Raw genomic sequence first — 16517 nt, 5'->3', positions numbered from 1 at the left:
AACAATAATATCTAAGAGAAAAATCATTTTGAAATATTATATACTTTAAAGTCGACTTTAAACCTATAGTCGTAAAGTTGAAAACTTATTGAGGAAAATCGAAGTTTTCCCAAAGGTTGTGTAGCTTTTGGCAAGGAAATTCGATCTTTGTGTTGTTGATTATAAGATTGGTTTTGCTAGTTGACACCAGCTCAATGTCTTCAAATTGAGGCCGAATATAATCTGTGACTGTTGACAATATTAAATGAGGTTTTAAAACATGTGAAAATTACGATTTTGATCATAATATCAATGAAAGGTACACCAAATAGGTACCCCATCTTTATACCTGGAGGGTTAAATAGCGCTGAATCTATCCAAAACATCCGCCTAAGCCAAACATACGAATTATCACTACGCTAATACGCAAATCATTCATTGCGCCTACGAGGAAACTAACTCAAGGCGACCAGTCTAACTTGATATCTACGTCTCTTCGCTTCACGTTCACATAGAGATCAAGATAGTGTGGGCGTGTGCAAGTCTTGATTGGCCATGTGACCTCTAAGTTATATAATAGTTAGTGTATTTGTCACTAAGAAATGCAGTTTATTTATTTCTTTACTGTATACAGAAAAAAGAACAAGAAAGAAAGAAATAAATTATTTGATTGGAGCATAAAATACAAGTAAACATAACATACATGAATTATGAAACATATCCATATATATTATGTATTTGTTTATCATTAATTAAATGGAAATTAATTGATTATAGCAACGCATTCTCAATGCTTTTATATAAGTACGCTGCCTTTTTGAATATACATATGTAAATGTATACATATTTATTTATTTTATTATTTTATTCTGGTTGACTAGAAGAAATCCCGATTGGGATAAGTCCGCCAATGTACATTTTCTTATTAATCTAATGACATCTTTTTTATGTGCAATAAAAAGTTCACAAACAAACAAAAAGACGTGTAATAATTTATTAATATTATTGATAGCAATTCCTGACAGATATGGACAGATTAAAAAAATATGTACATTACACGAACCTTTTTTGTGGGAAAATTTGCGGGTAAAAGTTAGTTTTATTGATAAGTTAATAAAAATCATTTATTATTTTAACCATTTTGTCAAAGCACAAAACAATTAAAACGCAATCAGTAAGTCAATAAGTTTTTGTCGGAGGTTGCACCCACGCAACTGTGAAATCGCTTTTTTGCACATAACTCGGGTCATTTAATTGATTTTGTATGGCGCACTTAGAATGAAGTTTTTGTTTTAAAGTTTCACATTAATAAATAATATACAGTAGGATAGTTGTTCGTATGTCAAATTCATGACCTGAGTTCATTCAAATGATGATAATTTATTTTTCAATAGACCAACTTTTGATTATACAAACTTTGAGTGTTTTACTGAGTCGAAACAAAGCGATTGACGACAGTTTTAAGTTCAGTATTTTGGAGATAAGTGTGATCATACATACAAACAAGAAATTAAAATAAATTATTTTATCATGTCTCTCTATCAATTTCAGTAAAAATACTTTATTTACAGAAAAACACATTTTTAGGTATGTATAGATAAAATTTATTTGTTACACACACACAAAATAAAATGTATAAAAAAACAACATTAAGGCAAAAACTGTATAAGATCTCTCGAAGTATTTATGGAACCAGATACCAACTATACGCACGCACATTATAGTGTGTGAATCTTGTGTAATTCTATTGTTCGCGGGCTTGTGCGATGCGGAGATAAATTTGTATAGGTAGGATTACGCTATAATTATGTAATTATAGTGTTACCTCTTAACATAGTTCAATTGTTTGTCGGTCACAAGCTGAATTAAACTGTTCGGGTCAGATAAAAATAAGTTTATTCGAATAGGACGTCCGTCCGTTGTTATAAGAATTTATGAATATACATAATATATACATACTGAATACATACATACATATAATCACGTCTATATCCCTTGCGGGGTAGACAGAGCCAACAGTCTTGAAAAGACTGAATGGCCACGTTCAGCTATTTGGCTTAATGATCTATATATAATCACTTTACATTATACATGTAATTCTATATCACAGGGTAGATAGAGCTTAAGTTTCGTAAAGACTGTAAGGCCACGTTGAGTATTAAGATTCAAATACAAACAGGTTGCTTACCTATCGCTCTTAAGAAGAAAGCTTGGTTTTCCCTTAATTGATTTTTCAAAATTTGCTTTCAGAGAAGGATGGTAGACGTATGACTTTATGTGTTTATATTGGCATTAGAGGCATCATTATTCTTTCAAAAACAAGTAAATAAATAATAATTGTGGAAGGCATTGTACCTAAAAGGTTGAACCTCTTTGGACAGAACCCGGCGTCAGATAGGCAGTCGTTTTTGATAATTGACTGACTTTCCCACTCCGAGATCGTGGTACTTGTAATAGACGAACACAGGCTCTCCTTACGGAGAAAGCAAAGCACTAGGAAACTTCATAGATCATATAGTCACGTCTATATCCCTTGCGGGGTAGTTAGAGACAAGTCCTATAAAGACTGAAAGGCCACGTTTAATTATTTGGCTTTATGATGAAATTGAGATTCAAATACTTAATGACAATTCGATAGCCCATCGCCTACAAGAGGAATCGCAACATACATACATACATATGATCACGTCTATATCCCTTACGGGGTAGACAGAGCCAACAGTCTCGAAAAGACTGATAGGCCATGTTCAGCTGTTTGGCTTTATGATGGAATTGAGATTCAAATACTTAATGACAATTTGCTAGCCCATCGCCTACAAGAGGAATCGCAACATACATACATACATATGATCACGTCCATATCCCTTACGGGGTAGACAGAGCCAACAGTCTTGAAAAGACTGATAGGCCACGTTCAGCTGTTTGGCTTAATGATAGGCCTAAAAAAGAATGCCAAGTTTATAAGCCTATCCCTCAGTCGCCTTTAACGACATCCATGGGAACGAGATGGAGTGGTCCTATTCTTTTTTTTATTGGTACCGGGAACCACAGGCACTCGCAAGTTCGTAAGAAATATAAGAAGATAATGAAGAAAAATAAACTATATAGCACGTGCGATGCGCTGTTACGCTAACTGTCAACTGTTTCGCTTCACTAAACATTCTTTATACTGTGTCTCGGCAATTATTGTTTGGGAGCTAAAAACTATAAGAGTTTTTAAAGAAGTGTTCTTGCGCATTCTATCTATTGAAATTGAAAAGTAAATATATTTCTGTGTAAATATCAATAGAAAAAAATTAATGCTATTAATTTAGTATGGATGTTTGTTACTGTTTCACGCTAAAACTACTGAACCGATTACGATGAAATTTGGTATGTAGGTAGGTGAAGACCCAAAATAACATATAGGCTTTATCCCGTAAGTAGTTCACTTATTTTCTTAGATTAGTGAGGTATTTGGCTTAATGATAGAATTGCGATTCAAATAGTGACAGGTTGCTAGCCCATCGCCTAAAAAAGAAACCCAAGTTTGTAAGCCTATCCCTTAGTCGCCTTTTGCGACATCCATGGGAAAGAGATAGAGTGGTCCTATTCTTTTTTGTATTGGTGCCGGCAACCACACGGCAATCTACCTACACAACCCTATAACATCATGGTTAAAACTGGACTCGATCAATGTGTATTTTCCCATATTAGCCGGAATGATGAGTGCATTTACTGGGGTGGGCCGTATGCCTGTTTACTGAGTCAAACAAGTTTGCGTGTGAACAGACCATGTCGGGAGGTAAGGTCATTGTCGATGTGCTTCGATGGTCACACGCTACGCCTATTGTGGTCACAATCATAGTCGGTATGGTCATCTTACTAATTCTTTCTATCATCAATCAATGTGTAATTATTGCATTCTCAGTTTTAAAGTTATTTCATAAGCTAGTATTTACCTGCAGTTTCGTCCGCGAGAATTTAGCGCTTCCAATAAAGAATAGAGGTTTTAAGCAAATCTCACGCGAATTATAAGTTTTACCGGGATAAATGGTGCCTTTTGTCCGTAGGTAATCTATATATATAAAACTCTTCCGTTACTGAGTGACTGACTGACAGACAACGCACAGTCGAAACTACTGGTCGTAGACAGCTGAAATTTGGAATGTAGGTTCCTTGGGATATGTAGGGGAGCACTAAGAAAGGATTTTTGGAAATTCAACCCCCAAGGGGGGGGAAAAGGGGTAAAAACGTTTCTATGAAAAATCTTATTCCTTGGGTTTATAAACTTGAAACTTGGCATGAACACGTACATAGGCAAGTAAATATGTTTGACATTATAAGTTTTTTCAAACTACCCTCCAATCGTGATTTAGGGGGTGCGATTGGGTGACTGATTTATTAACGCACAGCCGAAACCGCTCGGTATAGGAGTCTGAGATTTTGAACAGAGGTTTCTTTAGTAACATAAGTGAGCACTAAGAAGGGATTTTTGAAATGTCAACCCCCAAGGGGGGGGAAACGGGATAAACTGAGCCGGGGCTGCGGGAAAGTTCTAACGAGATGCCGTGGCCCCGGAACGCAAAGGGCAACTGAAGGAACGAGGTGGGTTTTAGTCAGTAAAAGTCTGACACTCCCTTCCGTTCCACCCAGAGCGGGAGAGGTCATTTGATGATTTCCCATCCTTAAAAAAAAAGACTTTGTATGACAACTTTCAGTCGTCTCTTTAACATACATAATAACATACATAATTATGTACATACATGCATAACATTAATAACATCACGCCTTTTAATCCCTATTTTGTGTTAACACTACCCATACAAACAGCTACGAAATTTGTCCGCATCCATTTTCACCTAAATTCTTAACGTTAATGAGATTTACTTTTTATTATCAGGTCAACCTAATAGCCTCACATGTACGTATAACTTCGTAAGAATTTTCTTTCAACTCCTAACCGTTTAGGAGTTGTACCTTCCATCATCAGCTCATTCACATGGGATGATGACTATCAGACGCAAATACTTAATTTGAGTTTGATTTCCCTGGAATACCATCATTAGATCCTGACTAGGTAACAACGGGACCAACTTGAAAGTATACTCTACCGAACAAAAAAAGAATCACGTAAATCGGTCCATAAATCTCGGCGTAATCGGTATGCATAAATAAAACACCCGAATTTTATTTTCTATTAACTATCACGAGTTGTCTCGATGCTCGATAGATGGCGTTGGCATCGAGATAGATCGCGCTATGGTTTCGTTACCGTCATTTAGCTAGGTAGCGTAAAATATTTTAATTTATCGTGTAATTTTAGCAGCGCCCCTAGCGGACATACGCGAAACTACATATTACACACTACAAATATTTTGATTTGAAATTATTTTCGTTTGATTCATTAACTTTTAACTTGACTTATTTAACTTATTTTACTCTGTATTTCAGTTAATTTTTGATTTGTTCATTAGATTTGATATTTTTGATAGTAATATTTAGTTAGTGTTGGATAAGTTTTATAGTGTGAGTTGATTTTTTAATATATTCTTCATTTTTTATTCATTTCTTTGTTACTTTATTAGTCTTAGTTAATTTCCATAGATATAGTTTTAGTTAAAAAATTTCTAATTAAAATAATTCAAGAAATTTTGTTTGTTAATGGGAATTATATTCCTCATGCTGTGGTAGATATAGAAAAAGATGGAGCCTGTTTATATAACCGAATTACACGTGGGCGAAGCCGCGGGCGGAAAGCTAGTCTTAATTATATAAACGCAAAATTTCATAAAGATTGGTTTAGTAACGCGTGACAAGGGAAGAAACAAACGTACTTACTTTCAGATTTTTAATATTAGCTGGAATGGGATCGGGATTTTTTTAAGTTTTAGCCGACTCCCAAATGGGTAGTGTTTATTTCATCTTACAAACAGCATTATTAAGATAGTCTTAGATTCGTCTTATATGTGTAATTGAAAACATGCTATTACTACATATATAAATATTACGGCTATATCCCTTGCGGGGTATGCAGAGCCGACAGTCTTGAAAAGACTGAAGGCCACGTTCAGCTGTTTGGCTTGATGATAGAATTGAGATTCAAATAGTGACAGGTTGCTAGCCCGTCGCCTAAAAGAAGAATCCTAAGTTTATAAGCCTATTTCTATTTTGTTGTTTATGGATAAAAAATAACAGTTTAAATAATCTCACATCAAATGAATTGAATAAAGCAACATGGAGGTTACATTTTATATTATATTGAATGAAAAAAATTTTTAAATTATAATATGGGTATTAATCATATCGCCATCAATTATAAAAATATTGTTTAGATAATGCTTAGATAAATTGAAATTTATTATTACATACATATCAATCATGCCACTTTCCCGGAGGGGTAGGCAGATACTAATTTTATATTTATTCTTTATTCTCCACGGTCCTATGCACGTTTTAAGATCAATCTTGTATAGTTAAAAACAGAACAATGGTGTCTCAAATAAGTAACGGTGTTGTATTAAAAATCAGACCGGTTTGAAGTAACGTAACCCAACATTATTCAAAACAGGTTGTTGGTACAGTCAACAGGACATCAACCTATCCAAATTTACTTCAAATTCCCCTCTATTACCGCGTCATAGAGTTCTATGTGGAATAATTTGAAATGCAGTCGACCGTTCATTCGGCTAGAAAAATGATCAAAACTTGATTTTATCTGCTGCAATTGTAAATGACGCTTACAGACACATATCACGTCTTAGTCCCTGACGGGGTAGACCGAACTAATAATAACTAAAACTATTTTCTGACGCGATAAAACTTGTCGCTCGACTCTGAATTTTTTTTAACTAACACTGTAGTGCCAAGTTATTCCCGGCACCAATAAAAATAGGACGAACAGGACCACACCATCCCTTTCCCATGGATGTCGTAAAAGGCGACTAAGAGATAGGCTTGTAATCTTGGGCTTAGGCGATGGGCTGGCAACCTGTCACTATTTGAATCACAATTCTATCATTAAGCCTTACATAATTAAAAGAACGACCTAAAATACCGTAAGGATTCGAGGCGACATTAAAAAAATGTATGTCAAACAGCCAATTATATAACAAAGGAGGTTGTAAATCGTATTACATAAGCTGTAAGGGTCAAATTTGATTAACGAGTATATGATAAGTATTATTGTATGACTTGCAACCTTATATCTCCGCGACCTTTAAAAGTACTGAGTCATTTTGTAATGAAGGAAAACCGGGTTGTCATATGGTAAATGTTATGACATCATCTTAAATGTTTAATGATATCATAAATGGGATGTCGTAAAAGGCGACTAAAGAAAGCATTTTCATCTAAGTTCACGCTTTCATGCTGGTTTGGTAGTGAAGAAAAATATCTTGTCTGCCAGTTGCTTCTCTTGCAGTTTGTAAAAGTCAATTAAGGGAAAGGAAAAATAAACTTGTGATTCAGCGCGAACAGCACGAAGGGTTTCTATAACACATCGCCTACAAGATGGATCCAAAGTTTAAAAGCGTATCCCTTAGTCGCCTTTTACAATATCCATGGGAGAGACATGGAGTGGTTCTATTCTAAAACTCCGGAAACCACACGGCATAATGGAGATAAAAATATATATTCATAAATATATTTTTTATATGTATAATATATAGACGTAGCGTAGTGGATCTTCCTGTTTAATAATTCAATAAAAAATAAACAATGAACCCCGGAAACAAAGCGTAACATCATCATTAGACTTAATAATCATTATCATCATCTTTTCAAGCTGAACCGTCGCGTCATCACTGACACGACAAAAACTTTACCTTCACGAAAAATTATAGTCAGAAGTTTTTGCGTGTTAGATCTTGATATAATGGCGTGATAATTTTAATGGTCTTAGTGTAAAATAATGCTTTTTAAACTAACGTCTCAATATTACGTGAACTCAACATCTCCTTACGACAAAGTATGTAATATTGTATTTATTTACGTATGTTTATTTAAAGTAATGTATTTATGAGTACCTAGTAGAAGATAACTATTTTTCTAAATATTCTGTTAAGTACTCTATATATGTATAACAAATTCTATCTTCTCTCTCTCCTTCAGATATTCCGCTTCAGATTCAAATAGAGACAGGTACAAGAAGAATCCCAAGTTTATTAGCCTTTCCTTTAGTTGCCTTTTACAGCAACCATGGGAAAGAGATGGAGTGGTCTTATTCTTAAGTGAACCACACGGCATTAAGACCTATCAGGCGGTATGTATTAAAACTGACCATTACGTAACAAAGAATAGAGCGTGTAGTATAAAAATAGAGTAATATTTTTGTGCCGTGTGGTTCCCGGCACAAATACAAAAAAAAATAGGACCACTCCATCTTTTTCCCATAGATGTCGTAAAAGGCGACTAAGGGATAGGCTTACAAACTTGGGATTCTTTTTTAAGGGATGGGCTAGCTACCTGTCACTATTTGAATCTCAATTCTATCATCAAGCCAAATAGCTGAACGTGGCCACTCAGTCTTTCAAGACTGTTGGCTCTGTCTACCCCGCAAGGTATATAGACGTGACCATATGTACGTAAGTATAATGTTTTTGCAGCATGTTTTCACATATTTAATTGAACGACTGACAAACTTTAAGACTCTAAGACACTCATAACACTCCACTTTTTGGTCAGTAAGTGTAACGAATCTCGACTCGATTGCAGGGCAATTTTTAATGCCACTGTTATACTCGTAAGTATAGATAAGTATAGTTATAAATATAGTATTTTTAGTACCCGGAAACTTCAAGCGCTGTCAAGCATATCTAAAGTTGTTGGCGTTAAATGATGGGTGTGCTACCACAGATTATAAAAGCGATTTAGAGTTTAATTACGTTAACGGTATCATATATTTGTGAAGTTGACGTTGTTGAAGAAAATGCTGCAGTGCAGTTTGTTACCGCTTCTTCTGCACTGACGCCTTGGCAAGCGGCAGTAAACTTTTAGTTGAAAATTTATTTGACGTCAACCAATGTTGTGAAACCAAAAGATTTGACAATTATTAAGCGATATGATAGTATCCTATAATAATGAACAAAATTTTGAATTTGAATTTGGTATAATACATTTTAGGGAGGGGTCACCATTGTAGCGAGTCAACCGCCACCAAAGGGAAGATCTTCCGCCAGGCTAGGTGTTATGCCTGGGGAACCGCGCGACAGACAATGTTGTGTCGGACAATCCGTGAAATCTTTGCTTGCGCGATTTAGATTGATCGCTGTTTTAGACTGATAGTGTCGCGTGATTTTGTTTTTGTGACTTGTGGCGTTTCAATGTCGCCACAAACTATATGTATAAAGTGAAGATGGAGAATGTTATCCCTTACGGGGCAGACAGGGCCAACAGTCTCGAGAGGACTGAAAGCTTACATTTAGCTGTATGGTTAAATGAAAGAATTAAGATAGTGCCGTATGGTCCCCGGCACCAATATATCAAGAATAAAACCTCTTCATCTTTTTTCAATGGTCGTAAAGGAAGACTTAGGGATAGGTTTATAAACTTGGGATTGTTCTTTTAGGCAATGGGTTTTTTATTAATATTTTTTTTAGTTTTCCTTTGGTGTTACACCACACCCAGAGTATAAACTTAGTAAGTGATATATATTTAAAGGCGGAAGCAACATTTATCTAATGATATTCGAACCCAGGACCTGTCGTTAATGCGTCGGACATTCTAACTTATATGCCATGCCGCTATTATTACTAAAATTTGCTCTATAACTCTTATCAAATATCTACTATGTAAGTTATTAAAGCTTTCTCTGAGTTCTATAAAATACAATCGACCTTTGGCTTCAGCCATTCACAAATGGTCTTTATTTAGAGTAACTGACCTATATAGATCTCGGTTTAATCGGTAATGTTAGTATTTACATACATACGCACATATTATCACGTCTATATCCCTTACGACATACGCAGAGCCAACAGTCTTGAAAAAACCGATAGACCATAATGATTCAGCTATTTGGCTTAATGATAGAATTAAGATTCTGGTAGTGAAAGATTGCTAGCCTTAAAGAAGAATACCAAGTTTATAAGCCTATCCTTTAGTCGCCTTTTACGAAATCCATGGGGAAGAGATGATGAAGTCCTATTCTTAATCTACTGGTGCCGGGAACCACACGGCATCTTAATTCTATCATAAAGCTTAAAGCTTTGCCTAAAAGAAGAATCCGAAGTTTACATACATACATATAGTCATGTCTATATCCCTTGCGGGGTAGACAGAGCCAACAATCTTGAAAAGACTGAATGGCCACGTTCAGCTATTTGGCTTAATGATAGAATTGAGATTCAAATAGTGACAGGTTGCTAGCCCATCGCCTAAAGAACAATCCCAAGTTTGTAAGCCTATCCCTTAGTCGCCTTTTACGACATCCATGGGAAAGAGATGGAGTGGTCCTATTCTTTTTGTATTGGTGCCGGGAACCACACGGCACAATCCGAAGTTTATATAAGCAATTATTTAGATTATATATTGACAACACGCGCCCTATCAAGTCAAACATTCTCACTCTAAGGTCTGCCGTATTTGAGTGACCATGAAGTCACGTTCGGGTCATGTACCATATTAAATATGGTCAGGCCCCAAAGGCGTGCCTAAATAGACAGACAATCCATTAAGATTATTTTAGAATTCTACCGCCGTGACTTAGCGGTGAAGGCGGTTGATTCACGAGTATATAGGTTCAAATTTCATGTTACTAAGTTGTTATTTTACAAACATACATACACGCATATAACCACGAGTTTTCATACGGGGTAGACAAAGCGAACAGTCTCAGAAAATACTGACGTTAACTGTTAACTCTGTGTACCTCATTAGGGACGTAATTGTTAACGACGAAATATATATATATATATACTAGAGGCCGCCCGCGACTTCGTCCGCATGGAAACCCTATCAATCCCGCGGGAACTCCGGGATAAAAAATAGCTATACTTACTTATGTTATTCTGGGTCTTCAGTTACCCACATACCAAATTTCATCGTAATCGGTTCAGTAGTTTTTGCGTGAAAGAGTAACACACATCCATACTGATATACTCGCAAACTTTCGCATTTATAATATTAGTAGGATATGTATTTTATCATTTAGTCACCTCCTACATCATCCACAGATGTGGAAATAAGAATACTATGCCGTAAAAAATTAAACAAACATATTTATACAGGATTGTATAAATAGAAAAAATCTAGATAGAATTGATAAGGAACTGACACATCTGTGCAAATTTATATGACACAAATACGATGACATACATACAGACCGCACTATTAAGTAATTGAGTAGGTAAGTAGATAATATATTGAATACTAACCGTTGCTCTTACGGTAAGGGAAAAATCGTGAATAAACCTGCACATTCAGGCAACTGAATGTGCAACCATGATCGATCAAACAAATACAGGAGGAGGAAGAAGTTACGTTTATTTTCATTGCGGAGTAGACAGATTTAACAGTCTTGAAAAGACTGAAATGCTACGTTCAGCTGTATGGCTTAATGATGGAATTGAAATTCCTGCAAGAAGAATCCCAAGTATATTAGCATTTCCCTTAGTCGCCATTTACGACACCCATGGTAAAAACCAAGCTTAAAAAGCTTCGATAACAAATCATTAGTTCTAGTATTCAAATTACTCGTAACATGACAGACAGAAGGACATATGGAGAAATATCGCTATACATACATATATTGACACAAGTGTATCAATATAGATGTTTTTAGACCACTATGTCGCAATGTTAAACATACGACCATATGTGGTCAAATTTGACCCACTTAGTGTCACTGATATTAGTTAAGTTTATAATATTTATTTATGTATCTCCTGCAAATGGATGTCGTAAAAGGAGATTAAGGGAAAGGGTAATAATTACGGGATTTTACTTTAAGGCCATTGTCTAACAACCTGTCACTATTTGAATCTCAATACTATCGTTAAGCCATACAGCTACTGTATGTGGCCTTTCAGTCCGCGAGACTTTTAGCTCTGTATATCCCGTAAGGGATAATGATGTGATTATATATATGTAATTCGAAATAGTAGTACTAAGCTTTTACCCGTAGCTTCGCCCGCGCGAATTTAACGCCACCTATAAAAGAATACATGTTTTTCGCAAATCCCACGGGAATTATAGTACTACCTACCCTATGTCCTTCTCCAGATTATTACGTACATATATCCGAAATTTTAAGAAGATTTGTTCAGAAGATTACGCCTGAAGAGACAAAAAATGGATTTTTTTTTATTATTATTCATCAATTAATACGTATTTATAATATTAATATTATCCTACTAATATTATAAATGCGAAAGTTTGTGAGTATGTCAGGATGTCAGTATGGACGTTTGTTACTCTTTCACGCAAAAACTACTGAACCGATTACGATAAAATTGGGTATGTAGGTAGCTGAAGACCCAGAATAACATATAGGCTACTTTTAATCCCGGAGTTCACGCGGAATTGATTCCACGCGGACGAAGTCGCGGGCGGCCTCTAGTAAATAATAGTTTGAAGAAATTAAACATTAAACTACAGTAAAAAGAAATGAAAAGTGCATCAGTCTCATGGGGTCAGACTATGGCCACCTACCGCATTTATTACTGCACCAGTATTTTATAACAGTCCTTCATAAAATACATTTCACTCCTTATAAATGTGCTTATGAATTCATAAATAAACAATGACCAGACCCGTGGGTTATCCCCAGGGATGACGCGACAGGTACTGACGCCACGTGATGACGTAAATCAGGAAATAATATTATACATACAAACATACATAAAATCACGCCTCTTTCCCGGAGGGGTAGGCAGAGACTACCTCTTTCCACTTGTCAATAATATTATAGATGCGAAAAAAAGTTCCGTGTGGTTCCCGGGATAAAGATAGGACCACTCTGTATCCTTCCCATTGATGTTGTAAAAGGTGATTTAGGGAAAGGCTAATAAACTTCGGGTTCTTCTTATAGGCGATGTGCTAGCTATTTGAATCTCAATTCCATCAATAAAGGCGTACAACTGAACTGAAAGTGTTTTCAAAACTGTTATCTTTGCCTACCCCGCAAGGATTATAGATGTGTATGTATGTATTTACATACATACATGTCATACATACATACTAAATACATACATACGTACTAATACTAAATACATACGTGCCAATGATACAATGTACTTACGTACTTACGTACATTGTATCATTGGCACGAGTAAGATAGAGATATATATCGCATGTAAGCTTATTCTCCGAAAAACTTGGTTAAAGTTGTGAAAGTATTGTCAATAATATTTAATTTCTAATCATAAACAAGAATAAACATACATTAGAAACGAATTAAAATAAACTTAAACTAAATTACAATTAAAACTGATCCAAAAAAAAATTAATAATCTGAAAAAAAAAACGTGGTCCTATTGCGGCTTTTTAATAAGAATGAATATACTGTTAAAGAACTCCTTATGACATTCCACCTATTGTATTTTAGATACAATCGATATAAACAAATAAATTACTTTTGAACTTTTTTAAATACAGTTGGTACATTCACCAGCCTGCTTTGCCTCGAGTTTTGCACATTCTCCAGCATTGAAACGTATTGCAAACAACAAAAGTCTTATCTGTGTGGCAAGGCCGGAGCCCTAAATACGAGACCATTACAACTGATAGTGAAAGGCTTACTTGCTTATGTAAGTAAGTTCTATTGAACAGTATTAGGTATAGTAAGTTCTGTGTGAGTCAATTGTTTAGTTATTCTTCTTACTTTTTTTCTTTTACAATTTTATTTGCTGACCGTATAGGAAAGAGGTGTTGTGTATTTAATCTGTATGTATGTTTGCTTTGCACCTATGTTAGCGATTTGCTCTCAAACAACCGATATGATTATATCGTATTTTTCTACAATTACCTTATGAAATCATTTAATATAAAAATCACTAAATAGTACAAAAAATTATTCGCTGAATGCTGTGTGTCCCTATGTATGCTTAAATCCTTAAACATAGACGTAGAAAAAAAGGCAGACGGTGTTTTAACTATACGGTAAATTGAAGCACCAATAATATGCTGGCCCACTGTTCATATACACTCTCAACAATTGTGTGACAGTCGGCCGCCATTACATCAAAGATTATCTCACGAAATGGCAAGTTTTGTCACTCACACAACGCCGCCATTATGATGCCTCACTTTTTTTAAGCCACACTCTGTCCGCCTTTTCTTATACGTCTATGGTTCGCGGTTCATTTCAGATAGAGTGTGAGGAAAGTTTATATTATCATTCATGAGCAATTCACCCGTGCGAAGTCAGGGCGGGTTGCTGGTACAACCACAAAATCATGCTTTTTCCCAAAAAAGTAGTTGGAGCCTACATCTTTGAATTTACCACGATCTGTGCATACTTCTTTCGAATCCATACCACTTTTCTCATACAAACTTGTCGGTAAAACGTACCCTTGACGTGACCTATGAAGGAATGGAGGAACTTCTCTATTAACCTCACAGGCATTTTGATATATAATATATAATGTTCAAAGAAGTTTGAAATGTTATACAAACACCTTCTTGTTATGTTCTTGTTTATATGTGGTGCGGCGTCCCATACTTTTATTTCATGATTATTTATAAAAATATCTATGAATATATCACATTTCCTTTTCTTCTCACTATCTTTCTATCTGTTTCAGACTGAAAAATGTGGCGATGTTGGTTGTTACTGGCAACGGTCGCGAGCGCGCGGAGCAAACAAATACCCATCGGTAATGGTAAGTAAACTGAAGTGGAACTTAAATGGCATTTTAATGGACCAGGCGACTAAGGGACAATTTGGATTAATTTATTTTCAAAAATGGATTATTGACGTCACATCACTTAAATCTAATTATAACTACTACCGCTTCCAAAGCGCATGTGTAGCAGAAGCGGCGGAACAAACTACACTGCAGCATTTTCAATTCCTCTTGTAAGCGAGCGATGGGCTAGCGACCTGTCGCTATTTGAATTTCAGTTCCATCATAAAGCCAAACAGTTGAACGTGGCCTTTCAGTCTTTTCAAGACTCTGTTTACTCCGCAAGGGATATAGACGTGACTATATGTATGTAAAGGACTATTAATTGAAATAAAACATAAGCATAGATAAATTCTCAAAATAGGATACATGGTATTTCAATTTGTTAACCCTGTCTACCCTGCTCGAGACAAAGACGTGTGAATGCGTGCGTATCATATTAGCAGACCCCAATACCGGTGTTTGGTTGGCGACGGGCCGCCGGGGTGGACGACCGGTACTTGAACTGCGTGTGCGCATCTTTTAGGTATAAGGGGAACTACGCACTTCACACATGTAGATAGGTATTATTTAAATCTTATTCTCCCTTCTGGGGTTAATCCCGGTTACATACATACATGTTATCACGTTTTAATCCCTTACGGTGTAAACGGAGCCTACAGTCTTGAAAATACTGATAGCCTACGTTCAGCTAATAGGATTACCTACATATAAAGTGACAGGTTGCTGGCCCGTCGCCTAAAGGAATCCCAAGTTTATAAGCCTATCCCTTATTCGCAATTAACGACATCCATGGGAAGGAGATGGAGTGGTCTTATTCTATTTTCTATTGGCGCCGGGAACCACACGGCACAACATAAACATAAACAAACATACAAATTTACTTCCAAAACTATTGCAATTCAACGGAATTTCGTAATTCTTCATTTGCGGTCGTATTGTCTGTCTGTACTTTAAAATAATATAGTCTGTGGTCAGCCTATTATTTTTATGGTCTATGTTATAACGTCTGCTTACGAATTCCTGTCACGTCTTGAACGGATCAGACTGCTGCGGGAATTCTGATGAAATTTTGTAAAGAAATACAATTTAATGTACACACATATATCGTCACGTCTATAAATCTTGCAAGTTGTACAAAGCAAACGGTCTGAAAAAGACTGACAGGCCACGTTCAGCTGTGTAGCTTAATGATGGAACGGAGATTCAAATAGTGACAGGTGTCTAGACCATCGCCTACAAGAAGAATATCAAGTTTATTAGCCTTACCCTAATGTCGCCTTTTACGACATCCATGGGAAATATAGGAACTGGCCCCATTTCAGTGCAGGGAACCACACGGTACATTTAATATAAGTAACTGGAGAAATAAATCATTTGCAATGGCGGACTTATCCCATGAAGGGATCTCTCTAAGTCAACCGGCAAACAATAAAGGAACTAGATAATAAAGTAAAAAAAAAAATTTTTCTATTGGTGCCGGGAACCACACGACACTCTTTACAACTTTAGCATAATAGATATGTGGATGAACTCTCTAAATTACCTTCTTCGATCTTGAAACTTGAAGTCCAAACATAATAAGTATAATATAATATACGTGGTGATCTATATTACAGGTTTTTCTAAACCTACCTTTGACACCATTCTCTCACAATTTCTATTGTTACCTATACTTACTTTTGACTACGGACAAAATGTAAATCTGTGTTG

General features: G+C 35.8%; 1 protein-coding gene across 1 annotated transcript in view; it reads left to right on the top strand.

Moving 5' to 3' along the window:
• Positions 1-16517, top strand: part of LOC106129482 (uncharacterized) — a 43093-nt gene that overhangs the window by 7599 nt on the left and 18977 nt on the right. Inside the window, exon 2 of the mRNA XM_013328051.2 lies at positions 14703-14780. Within this exon, the coding sequence (XP_013183505.2) occupies positions 14711-14780 (70 nt within the window). The 5' untranslated portion in view covers positions 14703-14710. The remainder of the gene's footprint in view (positions 1-14702; positions 14781-16517) is intronic.

Source organism: Amyelois transitella, chromosome 29, assembly GCF_032362555.1.
Source record: "Amyelois transitella isolate CPQ chromosome 29, ilAmyTran1.1, whole genome shotgun sequence".
NCBI classification, from domain to species: Eukaryota; Metazoa; Arthropoda; class Insecta; order Lepidoptera; family Pyralidae; genus Amyelois; species Amyelois transitella.
Note: the sequence above shows the minus strand (reverse complement) of the source record. Positions and strands in the feature narration are given on the sequence as shown.